The sequence below is a fragment of the Mesoplodon densirostris genome, chromosome 16, assembly GCF_025265405.1.
Source record: "Mesoplodon densirostris isolate mMesDen1 chromosome 16, mMesDen1 primary haplotype, whole genome shotgun sequence".
NCBI classification, from domain to species: domain Eukaryota; kingdom Metazoa; phylum Chordata; class Mammalia; order Artiodactyla; family Ziphiidae; genus Mesoplodon; species Mesoplodon densirostris.
Window position 1 is genome coordinate 85,712,172 of NC_082676.1, and position 15,130 is coordinate 85,727,301.

Consider the following 15,130-nt stretch of genomic DNA (forward strand, 5'->3'; position numbering starts at 1 on the left):
GTTGCCTCAAACCAAAACATCCTTAAATTAACTGAACATTTAACTGTGATGTGTGTGTATTTTCTTCATGATCCAGGCTTTTAGTTACTCTTAAGATATACTCCTAATTTTAACACAACTTAGTATATATATTTTCTCAAAGTTTTTAAATTAAAGTAAAAGAACATAACCTGTGGCCTAATCTAGTCTCAAGTTTCATGGATACAACTCCTTATAAGCCAAAAGTTGTTTTGTTGTTGTTAAAAACCATACACATTAACAGAGTACAAAAGCAAAAATGTTATTTCAAATTCCCCCAAACAAATAAGATCCTGTATTTAGAATTACCGGTCTGATTCACATTTTCTGCCTATCAGTTCAAAGAAAGCAACTATAGACATTGGATCAATACTGAACCATAACCACTAACCCAGAGACGTAAGATTTATTGCAAAATGCCCCATGAGACGGTGGTTATTAATTAAATCCAGAAGTTACTGCTTTCACAATGACCATGTGGGATTTTGGCACTCACTTGCTATGCTCAGGTGAATGGGCGGGCTGGTCTTGTTCTCCCCATTCCTCTCGTTGACGGCCTGCACGTAGTAAGCCCCTGCGTCGCTGGCCGTCGCTGCCAGGATCACCAGCTGGTTCTCCAGCGTGATGGTTCTGCGTCAGGGAAGAGAAGAGACAGTGTCAAGGCCGGTCCATGGAGCTTCGTATTTGTAAGACAGATTAATTTACCAGGCCGACCATAAGGGAATGTCCAGAGTTGTTATTGTTGTTGTTGTTGTTGTTTTAAAGGTTAAAAAAAGATCTGGAAGGACAAAAACAAATCCCCAGGCCGACCGGAGGGATGAGGTGGTGGCTGAGCCTGCTGAGGTCCAATGCTGCGCTGGCTTCTGCCAGGGGCCTGGGAGCCCCAGGCGCCGTGTCCGTACCTACCCTGGTTGTGCAGAAGACAGCCTTTTGGAACACACACATCCAGAGTTTGTTGCAACTCAAAGGTTCCTCTGGGAATTCGTAACAAGACAGGTGAGAACAAACTCTGGAAGAGCTGGCCTTTTTCTTTGCGGCAGGGCTCTGTGATCACACTGGACCACCAAACCCTGGACCCGGGGTGACAAAATTTATTGTGATTTCTCCACTCCCAGGGAGCCTCATTAGAGACTTTGTACATCTATTTATAGACTAACGGGTAGAAGAAAAGTTGTTAGTGGGCATAGTGCTGACCCCTTCAACTCAATTTCCCCATAATTACTAACCCCAGGGCTGCATATTCTCCACCTCTGCTATCTCCCCACGCCCTCAGGTGCAGACCAACAGTCTAGGAGATCATCCCTGAACCCTTCTCATATATTCCAATTCTACTGTGAAAAGAAATCTCTGAGACACATTTGGCCCACCCTCCTTCTCTTAAGAAATGAGAAAACAGAGGATCAGAGAGGTTAAGTTGTTTTTCCAAGGTAAAACAGCAAGGTAACAATACCAGAGGGAGGACTAGGTCTTCTCACATGTAGACTGGTGCTCTGCCAACCATACCATACACAGACTCTCACCCTTACTTATTTAAAAGAAGAAGAAGAAGAAGAAAAACAACAAAGACACAAATTCCATAAATCCAAATAATCTTTCAGTAAATGGGTGCCCCAGTATCCTTTGCTCATGTTATAGTTCTATATTCTTTTTACTAGTTAAGGAGGTTGTGGGGTAGAACCTGCTAAAAAACAAAAACAAAAACAACAAAGGTAAGTGATCTTTTCCTTGGCTGGTGAAGTGCACTTTGAGGGTCAGAGACATTCTGAGCACCAAAATGTCATTTAGCCTACACTCTCATGCTCAAAACACTAGGAAACTCCTGGGACCCTGGACTCGCACAACTGCGTCACTCTACAGATGAATAGTTTTGTTTGTTCATTTTTAATGCTAGATAGTCATAGCCCTTCTAGAGTCAGCTAAACTAAGATCTCTATTCTAGTAACAACAACAAAAAAAAACATGCAGGATGTAAAACCGGGGCCTCAGATGTAAATTCAGGGCCTCAGACGTAAAACTGGGGTCACTGATGTAAATCCGTGACCTCGGATGTGAATCCAGGGGGCAGATGCCTGTCAAGCCCAGGTGGAGTCCCTGGAGCACTGGGCGGTGCGGGCGGCACAGATGGCCCGGCTCTGACCCTGAGGACACCAGTCCGCCACTCTGCCCCTCCGGCAGCTCTGGGTCCCCATCGCCACGCACCAGCCAGGTGGTTCCAGGGATCTGGATGTCCGTGTCTTTGGGGGACCATTACTTTGCCTGCCACATGCTTGTGGGATCTTGGTTCCCAGGCCAGAGGTCGGGCCTGAGCTCCAGTAGTGGGAGCTCCAAGTCCAAACTGCTGGACTAAAAGAGAACCTCAGACCCCAGGGAATATCAATCAGAGTGAGGCTGCCCAGAGGTCCTCCTCTCAGCACCAAGATCCATCTCTATCCAACTGCCTGCAAACTCCACTGCTGGACGTCTCAGGCCAAACAACCAGTAAGACAGGAATATAGCACCATCCATCACACACACAAAAAAAGAAACAACAAAAAAAATATGTTACAGATGAAGGGGCAAGGTAAAAACCTACAAGACCAAATAAATGAAGATGAAATAGGCAACCTAACTGAAAAAAAATTCAGAGTAATGATAGTAAAGATGATCCAAAATCTTGGAAACAGAATGGAGAAAATACAAGAAACATTTAGCAAGGATCTAGAAGAACTAAAGAGCAAACAAACAGTGATGAACAATACAATTACTGAAATTAAAAATACTCTAGAAGGAATCAGTAATAGAATAACTGAGGCAGAAGAACGGATAAGTGAGCTGGAAGATAAAAATGGAGGAAATAACTGCCAGGGAGCAGAATAAAGAAAAAAGAATGAAGAGTACTGAGGACAGCCTCAGACCCTCTGGGACATTAAACACACCAACATTCAAATTATAGGAGTCCCAGAAGAAGAAGATAAAAAGAAAGGGTCTGAGAAAATATTTGAAGAGATTAGAGTCGAAAACTTCCCTAACAAGGGAAAGGAAACAGTCAATCAAGTCCAGGAAGCACAGAGAGTACCATACAGGATAAACCCAAAGAGAAACATTTGATTAAACACATATTAATCAAACTATCAAAAATTAAATACAAAGAAAAAATATTAAAAGCAGCAAGGGAAAGACAACAAATAACATAAGGTTAACAGCTGATTTTTCAGCAGAAACTCTGCAAGCCAGAAGAAAGTGGCAGGGCATATTTAAAGTGAGGAAAGGGAAAAACCTACAAGCAAGATTAATCTACCCAGCAAGGATGTCATTCACATTTGATCGAGAAATTAAAACCTTTATAGATAAGCAAAAATTAAGAGAATTCAGCACCACCAAACCAGCTTTACAACAAATGCTAAAGGAAGGAAACACAAGAGAAGGAAAAGACCTCCAAAACAAACCCAAAACGGTTAAGAAAATGGTAACAGGAACCGACATACTGATAATTACCTTAAATGTAAATGGATTAAATACTCCAACCAAAAGACATAGACTGGCTGAATGGATACAAAAACAAGACCTGTACATATGCTGTCTACAAGAGACCCACTTCAGACCTAGGGACATACAGACTGAAAGTGAGGGGAGGGAAAAAGATATTCCATGCAAATGGAAATCAAAAGAGCTGGAGAAGAAATTCTCATATCAGGCAAAATAGACTTTAAAATAAAGACTATTACAAGAGACAAAGAAGGACACTACATAATGATCAAGGGATCAATCCAAGAAGAAGATATAACAACTGTCCAAGAAAAAGATATAACAATTGTAAATATTTATGCACCCAACATAGGAGCACCTCAATACATAAGGCAAATGCTAACAGCCATAAAAGGGGAAATCAACAGTAACACAATGGTAGTCAGGGAATTTAATAGCCCACATCCACCAATGGACAGATCATCCAAAATGAAAATAAATAAGGAAACACAAGCTTTAAATGACACATTAAAGAAGATGGACTTAATTGATATTTTTAGGACATTCCATCCAAAAACAACAGAATACACTTTCTTCTCAAATGCTCATGGAACACTGTCCAGGATAGACCATATCCTGGGTCACAAAGCAAGCCATGGTAAATTTAAGAAAACTGAAATCGTACCAAGTATCTTTTCTGACCACAATGCTATGAGACTAGATATCAATTACAGGAAAAAATCTGTAAAAAATACAAACACATGGAGGCTAAACAATACACTACTAAATAACCAAGAGATCACTGAAGAAATCAAAGAGGAAATCAAAAACTACCTAGAAACAAATGACAATGAAAACACAACGATCCAAAACCTATGGGATGCAGCAAAAGCAGTTCTAAGAGGGAAGTTTATAGCAATATAATCCTACCTCAAGAAACAAGAAAAATCTCAAATAAACAACCTAACCTTACACCTAAAGCAATTAGAGAAAGAACAACCAAAAAACCCCCGAAGTTAGCAAAAGGAAAGAAATCATAAAGATCAGATCAGAAAGAAATGAAAAAGAAATGAAGGAAATGATAGCAAAGATCAATAAAACTAAAAGCTTGTTCTTTGAGAAGGTAAACAAAATTGATAAACCTTTAGCAAGACTCATCAAGAAAAAAAGGGAGAAGGCTCAAAGCAACAGAATTAGAAATGAAAAAGGAGAAGTAACAACTGACACTGAAGAAATACAAAGGAGAGAATACTACAAGCAACTATATACCAGTAAAATGGACAAATTCTTAGAAAAGCACAACCTTCTGAGACTGAACCAGGAAGAAATAGAAAATATAAACAGACCAATCACAAGAGCTGAAATTGAAACTGTAATTAAAAATCTTCCAACAAACCAAAGCCCAGGACCAGATGGCTTCACAGGTGAATTCTACCAAACATTTAGAGAAGAGCTAACACCTATCCTTCTCAAACTCTTCCAAAATATAGCAGAGGGAGGAACACTCCCAAACTCATTCTACGAGGCCACCATCACCCTGATACCAAAACCAGACAAAGATGTCATAAAAAAAGAAATTATAGGCCAATATCTCTGATGAACATAGATGCAAAAATCCTCAACAAAGTACTAGCAAACAGAATCCAACAACACATTAAAAGGATCAAGTGGGATTTATCCCAGAAATGCAAGAATTCTTCAATATACGCAAATCAATCAATGTGATACACCATATTAACAAATCGAAGGATAAAAACCATATGATCATCTCAATAGATGGAGAAAAAGCTTTTGAAAAAATTCAACACCCATCTATGATAAAAACTCTCCAGAAAGTAGGCATGGAGGGAACCTACCTCGACATAATAAAGGCCATATATGACAAACCCACAGCCAACATCATTCTCAATGGTGAAAAACTGAAAGCATTTCCTCTAAGATCAGGAACAAGACAAGCTTGCCCACTCTCTCCCCTATTATTCAACATAATTTTGGAAGTTTTAGCCACAGCAATCAGAGATGAAAAAGAAATAAAAGGAATCCAAATCAGAAAAGAAGAAGTAAAACTGTCACTGTTTGCAGATGACATGATACTATACACAGAGAATCCTAAAGATGCTACCAGAAAACTACTAGAGCTAATCAATGAATTTGGTAGAGTAGCAGGATACAAAATTAATGCACAGAAATCTCTTGCATTCCTATAAGCTAATGATGATAAATTTGAAAGAGAAATTAAGGAAACACTCCCATTTACCACTGCAACAAAAAGAATAAAATACCTAGGGATGAACCTACCAAAGGAGACAAAAGACCTGTATGCAGAAAACTATAAGACACTGATGAAAGGAATTAAAGATGATACAGACAGATGGAGAGATATACCATGTTCTTGGATTGGAAGAATCAACACTGTGAAAATGACTATGCTACCCAAAGCAACCTACAGATTCAATGCAATCCCTATCAAATTACCAATGGCATTTTTCACAGAACTAGAACAAAAAAATCACAATTTGTATGGAAACACAAAAGACCCTGAATAGCCAAAGCAATCTTGAGAAAGAAAAACAGAGCTGGAGGAATCAGGCTCCCTGACTTCAGACTATACTACAAAGCTACAGGAATCAAGACAGTATGGTACTGGCACAAAAACAGAAATATAGATCAATGGAACAGGATAGAAAGCCCAGAGATAAACCCATGCACATATTGTCACCTTATTTTTGATAAAGGAGTCAAGAGTATACAATGGAGAAAAGACACCTTCTTCAATAAGTGGTGTTGGGAAAACTGGACAGCTACATGTAAAAGAATGAAATTAGATCACTTCCTACCATCATACACAAAAATACACTCAAAATGGATGAAGGACCGAAATGTAAGGCCAGAGACTATAAAACTCCTAGAGGAAATCATAGGCAGAACACTCTATGACATAAATCACAGCAAGATCCTCTTGACTCACCTCCTAGAGAAATGGAAATAAAAACAAAAATAAACAAATGGGACCTAATGAAACTTAAAAGCTTTTGCACAACAAAGGAAACCATAAAAAAGACGAAAGGACAACCCTCAGAATAGGAGAAAATATTTGCAAACGAAGCAAGTGACAAAGGATTTATCTCCAAAATATACAAGCAGCCCATACAACTCAATATCAAAAAAACAGACAACCCAATCCAAAAATGGGTGGAAGACCTAAACTGACATTTCTCCAAAGAAGATATACAGATGGCCAACAAACACATGAAAAGATGCTCAATATCGCAAATCATTACAGAAATGCAAATCAAAACTACAATGAGGTATCACCGCACACCAGTCAGAATGACCATCATCAAAAAATCTACAGATGATAAATGCTGGAGAGGATATGGAGAAAAGGGAACCCTCTTGCCCTGTTGGTGGGAATGTAAATTGATACAGCCACTATGGAGAACAGTATGGAGGTTCCTTAAAACACTAAAAATAGAACTACCATATGACCCAGCAATCCCACTACTGGGCATATACCGTGAGAAAACCATAATTCAAAAAGAGTCATGTACCACAATGTTCACTGCAACACTATTTACAATAGCCAGGACATGGAAGCAACCTAAGTGTCCATCGACAGATGAAATGGATAAAGAAGATGTGGCACATATATACAATGGAATATTACTCAGCCCCTAAAAAGAAACGAAATTGAGTTATTTGTAGTGAGGTGGATGGACCCAGAGTCTGTCATACTGAGTGAAGTCACAAAGAGAAAAACAAATACTGTATACTAACACATATATATGGAATCTAAAAAAAAGAAAAAAATGGTTCCGATGAACCTAAGGGCAGGACAGGAATAAAGACACAGACATAGAGAATGAACTTGAGGACATGGAGAGGGGGAAGGGTTAACTGGGACGAAGTGAGAGAGTGGCATTGACATATATACACTACCAAATGTAAAATAGATAGCTAGTGGGAAGCAGCTGCATAGCACAGGGAGATTAGCTCAGTGCTTGTGACCACCTGGAGGTGTGGGATAAGGAGGGTGGGAGGGAGATGGAAGAGGGAGGGGATATGGGGACATGTGTATGCATATAGCTGATTAACTTTGTTATACAGCAGAAAATAACACAACATTGTAAAGCATTTATACTCCAATAAAGATGTTAAAAACATGCAAAATAAATAAATTCTCATGAGAAATTTTAGCATAATAAAACTTTTTCTTCCTGTGTAAGATTATCTTAAGAAGTTACTGCTTGTTCAGGGTTCCCTCAGGATATATTACATTTTGAGGTCTCTACGACTAACTTACCTCATTTCTCATTTAAGGAAATTTCCCTATTAAGAAGTTTTCAATTTGTAGTCCCATAAAAATATTTCAAAAAAGCTTTACTATAATTATTTATGATTCCTTTATAGATTCCTTTATAGAACCATAGAAACTGTTCCATTTTATTTTAGTATATGTTACACTGGCACATAAAATTAAATATGGGGCCTCCCTGGTGGCGCAGTGGTTAAGAGTCCGCCTGCCGATGCAGGGGATACAGGTTCGTGCCCCGGTCTGGGAGGATCCCATATGCCGCGGAGCGGCTGGGCCCGTGAGCCATGGCCGCTGGGCCTGCGCATCCGGAGCCTGTGCTCCGCAACGGGAGAGGCCACAACAGTGAGAGGCCCGCATACCGCAAAAAGAAAAAAAAAAAAAAAAAAATTAAATATGAATGTTTATTACACATGAAGTTACACATTTAATAGTACAATTTAAAAACTAAATATATCATAACTTTTTTCTTTAACATCTGATTTTTGCCATACTAATTTCAAATATGCCTATTATTCCTCAGAATTATTCTCCAAAAAGTCCATTAATTCTCTGTATTATTTATGACATTGTTTCAAGGGTATTGAAAATTAAAAAGTACATAAAGAATAGAAATATTAAAGTTTACATCTGTTATAATTTATAGATTTAAGCTCATTTTTTCTTTTAAATTTCAGTCATAAATTCAAAAGTCATGAAGAAAAACCTATCTATTGCCAAAAAGAACACCACAAAAATGCCCAAACTTTAGGGGACATTAGATTAATGAGGATCAATTCCCCAGAAGACTTTATTCTTCTTTCCTATCCATCTCTTTCTGAGCAGGGCATTTCTACAAAAGAAACAGATTTTCTTAATGAAAACTAAAATATCTAAAAACATCCATCAAATTCAAAATTCTGGTGATTGTTATAATGCTTAAGAAGAAGAACAATTTTTAAAGACAATGAAGTAGGTACCAAGCATCCGTGCTCTTAGTCTTCTTTCCCAAGAGACCCTGACTTTGCTGTGGTGCTCATGCCTTCCCCAGGCAGCCACGTGATGTGAGGAAGTCAGCACCCCAGGAAGTTTGCTACCCCAGCATGTTCAAGACAGTGAGGAACTGCCATGGGACCCAAGTTGCCCAGTCAGACCAACAGGAAGGACTGTGCTTGGGGCCAGTCAGGACACATGCTGCCCTGTGGGCTGCTGGTGGCCACCTTTACAACCCTGAGGGAAGGCAGTGTGTAAACAAAAGGAGGAGGAAGGACAGAATTTTGAGAATCAGGACAAATTAGACCACAGCCTGCATGTAATGATGAGAAGTAAGCTAAGAGATCCTTTAAGACTACCCTTCTATTTGTTCATAAAACATTCAGTGATAACTTTAGGTTACTACGTTGGGGCTGACTTCCAATGTCCACTCCACATCCCAACCTTTGACAGCAGCACTGCGGTGTGAGAACTGACCCCACCTGGGGGTCAAGGTTATCCAATCCCTCCTGCTAGTGACTAAGAGAGGAAACAAGGCTTAAGCCAGTCAGCCTACAGCATACACCTGGGGACTGTCATTGGTGTGGGGTGGCCACACCTAAGTTAGTTCATCAGATCAATGGCCAGAATCTCCATCCCACGGCTGGGTCTCAGGCTTCTTCTCCCTCTACTAGATGTGAACAAGGAAGCACGTTGCCCCAGATGTTCAAGGTGACAATTTTATGGCTGTGAGGGGAACAACCTTAACATGAAGCTGACAATGTTAGTGGCAGGACAAAGAGAATGGAAAGCACCCAGGTCCTTGACCTTGAGAACCTGGTGGGGGCTTCCCTGGTGGCACAGTGGTTGAGAGTCCGCCTGCCGATGCAGGGGACACGGGTTCGTTCCCTGGTCCGGGAGGATCCCACATGCCATGGAGCAGCTGGGCCCGTGAGCCATGGCTGCTGAGCCTGCGCGTCTGGAGCCTGTGCTCCGCAACAGGAGAGGCCACAGCAGTGAGAGGCCCGTGTAACGCAAAAAAAAAAAGAAAGAACCTGGTGGGATCAGTAAACTGTCCTGCAGGCCTTCTTGTCTCTGGACTTCTCATTTCACGAGGTAATGGTCTTTACTAGTGCTTAAACTTGTTAAGTTAGGACTTCTGTTACTAGAAGTGAAATACATCCTGATACAAATTCAAAACAGCATACACAACAGCAACAATTTAGGGTAAAAAAAAAACCCCAAGAAAACCTAAAACGTGTATGCTCTGTGCATAGAAAAAAAATCCCATATATCAGTCTATCTATATGTATACATGAAATGTTAACAGTGGCCAGCTCTGAGTAGAAAGATTCCAAGTTATATTCTTTCAATTTCTGTTTTTTAAAATATTTTTCCAATTTTTCCATAAGAAATATCACTTTAGTTATCCAACAAAAAATTTTCAAATTGAATGCAAGGGTATGCTAAGTAATTATGGTAGCAAAGTTTAATAATTTGTCTGTATTTATGAACTACGTGGCTTTTGCTATAATGTAATTCCAAAGTACTAATTTAAAACTTACACTGATTTTATAGGAAAATTACAGTATTAAGTCAGAGATTTTCTTTTAACTTTATTAAAATAACTGTATGTATGGTTTTATGTAAAATTATTTCCTTAGTATTTCCCATCTTAATTCTACATTTCAAAATGAAATCTTATAATTCTAACTTCTAATTCCATGGAATAATAATAAAGAAAATAAGAAAAAAAAACGAAAGCACTTAGTCCAGTATGGGTGAAATGTGCTGCAGCTCAGGAAATCAGAATGCTGGATCCATAAAGAGGAAGTTAGAGGGTTACCAGCTACGGACTGTGAGCACAGGGGGGTTTTCGTGTGGCCCTTAATAGTGGGGATTCCTGACCAAGGAAACACTGCAGTTCCAAAGAAGAAGACTTGTTTGAATGGACATTCTCTAAGTGCTTTGGGTTAACACTTGATTCTCCCAGCACTTTCTTGAGGCAGTGGTCAAAATAAGAACTCTCCGTTTCAGAAAAGATGAAACCTCCTAGGAGCTACTGGGGGTCTTTGACCATCAGCATTAATCAAAGACACCTTTGGGGGAAAAGACCCCTAGGAGCTGGGCTTCCACCCCCAAAGCTTATGCATTTGGTGTACGGGGCTGGGGGGAGGGGAGTGGGCACCCAGCTGGGATATAGTCAAGCGTGCTTCCCCCAACACTAGCCAACACTGAGGAGACGAGGCATTCCCCGTGCCATACAGAGCATCTGCTTTCAGAGCTGTGACACTGACATATTAATTCTTGAAGCACCAGATTTACGGTTGATGAAAACAGCCCAGGGTGTGCCTGCTCAAGATGACGAAGGGAAAGTCAGGGTATATGTTCCCTTGGATTGCCACAGGGACAGGACCAAACAACTGTATTCACTATTTAGCAACTATCTGCATCCCCAGGCCTGACTTGAGTGCAGGGAATACAACCTGAAACCAGGTACACACCGCCCATGTTCCATGGCGCTTAGATGTGATATATTTACAAACCATGAGAAGTAACAGGAAACAATAACTTTCCCTTAAGAGCAGTTTTGGGCCCAAAGAGAAGAGTTCCAGGGGGCACCACCCAAACTTTCCATGATGTACATCAAAACTTTCAATGTAACCCGTCCTTTTGCTTTCATAAAAAAATAAAGTGTCTTTGGTATTTAATCTTTGACACTTAAAAAAAAAGTTTTTATTTATTTATTTATTTTTGGCTGTGTTGGGTCTTAGCTGCTGCGCGGGCTTTCTCTAGTTGCCGCGAGCGGGGGCTACTCTTCGTTGCGGTGCATGGGCTTCTCATTGCGGTGGTTTCTCTTGTTGCAGAGCACGGGCTCTAGGAGCACGGGCTTCAGTAGCTGTGGCTCACAGGCTCACTAGTTGTGGCTCGCGGGCTCTAGAGCGCAGGCTCAGTAGTTGTGGCGCATGAGCTTAGTTGCTCCGTGGCATGTGGGATCTTCCCAGACCAGGGCTCGAGCTCGTGTGCCCACCATTGGCAGGCGGATTCTCAACCACTGCGCCACCAGGGAAGTCCTGATCTGTGACACTTTTAACACACAGCAGGACGGTAATATAAACATTGATACATACATTATGATGAAAATTCAGTAAAGGGTTCAGTAAAAGAAGAATTTTGCCCATAAAATAAAAAAGTGTAATTTGGGTCCGTGGTTTTACTATTACTAATGTTAAAGCAGCATTTGATCAGTTTGAATTGTCATTCGATTACATCTTTAAAAAAATCAGAGTGCAGAAAAAGGCAGAACATTAGTTTTTAAGCCCTTAAAAATAAAAACAAAACATTTAAAATATTCCCCGTTTTAATTAAACAACTTTTTAATGGGTTGGTTCTAAGGTTTAGTGTTCTGAGGATAATCAGGATCTCAGGTCTCACAGCTGAATAGCAAGATCAAAGCAGACAACTTCAAAATTGATGAACTTCCCTCACTTGTGTAATTACAAGATCTAAAATTGCTTCCCAGTAGTTTTGGCCATAATGAGTCTCTGGATACTCAATAAATGTTAAGGAACTGGAATGACATGTTTACTTAGTCAAGAAGTAAACACTTGTGGCTGACCATTTGTTCTGGGTGCAAGAAGAACATTTTATTTATCTATCTATTTATTTATTTATTTTTGGCTGCAGTGGGTCTTCATTGCTGCACGTGGGCTTTCTCTAGTTGTGGCGAGCAGGGGTTCCCCTTTGTCGCAGTGCGCGGGCTTCTCATTGCAGTGGCTTCTCTTGTTGCGGAGCACGGGCTCTAGGCACGCAGGCTTAAGTAGTTGTGGCATGTGTGCTCTAGAGCGCAGGCTCAGTAGTTGTGGCGCACGGGCTTAGCTGCTCTGTGGCATGTGAGATCTTCCCGGACCAGGGCTCGAACCCACGTGCCCTGCTTTGGCAGGTGGATTGAACCACTGTGCCACCAGGGAAGTCCAAGAAGAACATTTTAAAAGCAAGTGAAGAAGAATTTGGGAAACCTATTTCTCAGAATTTCAAACCAAGAGGAGTGATGAGTTGAGCTGTGTTCATTCGTAGAACACAGTAACACCCTGGATAGATGACAAGAAGTAAATGGGATTTCAACTTAGCGCTAGTGCACCCAGCACTGCAGGCTTGTGGAGAAAGGCGCTGTTAAATTTGAGAGCTATGGTTGTGCAGTAAGGCCCTCGTGAGGAGAGAAACCAATGGTGACCAGAGAGGGAAGATGTTAGAGACAGGAAGAGGCCGTTCAAACCCTCACCAGCTCTGCAACCGCCACTATCCATGATTGTGAAACACTTCCCTCCTTTCAGTCCCTTCAGGGATCCTGTTCTATGGCAGGTACAGTTAATTTCATAATGGCAAGTATATGGAAACATACAATTAAATTTACGTAAATTAACCTTCAGTCTAACTCTTCTATACTGATGGTTAACTCCTAATAACAGATACAAATGGGGGTAAGTTGTAGGGTGGAGTTTCTAAAATGGTAACTCCCTTAAAATCATCTGGATTTCAAAAGTATTCAGACGCACACGTGTTCTGCCTTATACACAACTGACCCCAGTATTTCAGCACAGAGCCTGACAAATAGTATGTAATCAATAAATAGGTGTTGAAGGAATGAAAAGGTGAAAACATCCAGGTATTCATATTCACGTATTTGCTCTCTTTCTTTCTGAGCTTGCAACTACATTTTGGTGCCAGAATCCAGGCAAGGAGAGGACTAACAGAACCTTTTAATAAACGTGCACGGAGCGCCTGCTACGTGTATAACACCGTCCAGGGAAGGCAGCGGGGAGATATGGTCACTGGACCAAGGGGCTCGCTCCACAGGAGGAGGATCCCCGAAGGCATGAGAAGACAAGTGACAGCTGTGTGAGGTCCCGAACGTGTGCAACTAGTCTATGTGTTTTACAGAATTTTAGGGGAGGAGGGGAGAAGCCAAACAGGTCACGAAATGTGCAGGCCTGACCACACTGACGTGCCAGTGACAGCCTCCTGAAAGTAAAATGTGAAATCAGAAAGACAGAGCCGGATCTCTAGCCCAGAGCCGGATCTCTAACCAAGAGCAGGTGTGATTGTTCAGGAACAGAGGGCTGCTCAAGAGGCGACCCGGGAGGAGATACACGTACCCTTCTGCGGCCCCTTCTACCCGCACGCGCCCGCTTCCACCTGAGGCTCTGGCCAAGGGCTCCTTTGAGGCAGCGCTTCCCCTGAAGGCAGCACATCCAACTCTCTCCCAACCTGTGGGCCTGGCCTGGGGCTTCCCCAACTGCTCTCTAAGGGCCCGGGCCTGGAAGTGTGTCCCAGTCAGCACGGCCGACAGCGGCAGAGAGGAAACCACAGTGGGCCACAAAGAAGCAAAGAGGGACACCCCGCCTGAGTGACATTGTCTGTCTCTGAATAAAAGCAGGCAGGAGCCAGAGCTCAGAGTTCACTCATCTTCTCCAAGCCCAGCTCCTGGAGCCTGGCGCAGAGCAGGGCCTGCCTTCAAGATAGGATCTAACGTGATCCACAGAGAATACACCTCCTTTTTCTACCAGAACAAGGTGATTACAGCTGATAGGAAGTAACACCACAGACAAGCTGGGGATGGAGTTATCCTGGTGCTCGGTGTTTAAACAGAGAGGCCCTTAAAATGTTCAGACAAATGCGACCTGGATGGAGCAGGGCCTGGAACCAGATCTGGCCCTGAGTCTGTTCTCTGAGGCTCCTTACTTGGTTTTTTCATCTGTGAAAGAAGGATAACAGTACTTACACCAGGAAGAAAGCACAAATCAGGCCATGAAATACTTGAGGCCAGCACACAGCCATTCATTCCGTGTGTGCTGGATCTGAATCTGGCTCCCAGGTGTGGTGCATACAAACAAGCAATAAAATAAGGAATGTAGACAACTGTCCTCTTTGGGGGCTAAACAGCAAATATGTTCCAGAGTTTTAGTTGACAGACCTCCGCACACACACACACACACACACACACAGCCAGGTGACTGAATTATCAGATTAAAGTCATAAATGATCTGATGCTGCTACTACCTACAAGTCATCTGCTCAGGGAGCCAAAGTGTAATGATTTAGCAAAGAAGCCCAGGAAAAACTCATTTTCAGATACGTCCCCCCATCTAACACACAAATGGCAAAATCCACTTTACAAGACTTTAATGCTGGAAAATCCCTGGCATCTTCTCAACATGTATTGATGTGTCACAAATAGAATCAACCCCTTTCCTTTAGAAAAGATACCGAACAATGTGAGGGATGGAAAAGAAATGCAGAAATCACAGGGCAGCTCAATATAACTGGTGAAGGGTTTATTTCATCAGGGACTCGTGCCCAGCAGAAATGTATTTATTTATAGCAGTTTCTTAAAATTTCTAGCTA

At 41.5% G+C, this 15,130-nt stretch overlaps 1 protein-coding gene across 1 annotated transcript in view; it reads right to left on the reverse strand.

Moving 5' to 3' along the window:
* The window catches only part of SDK1 (sidekick cell adhesion molecule 1), an 831,209-nt gene that overhangs the window by 348,457 nt on the left and 467,622 nt on the right, over window positions 1-15,130 (reverse strand). Inside the window, exon 5 of the mRNA XM_060079272.1 lies at window positions 515-648. Within this exon, the coding sequence (XP_059935255.1) occupies window positions 515-648 (134 nt within the window). The remainder of the gene's footprint in view (window positions 1-514; window positions 649-15,130) is intronic.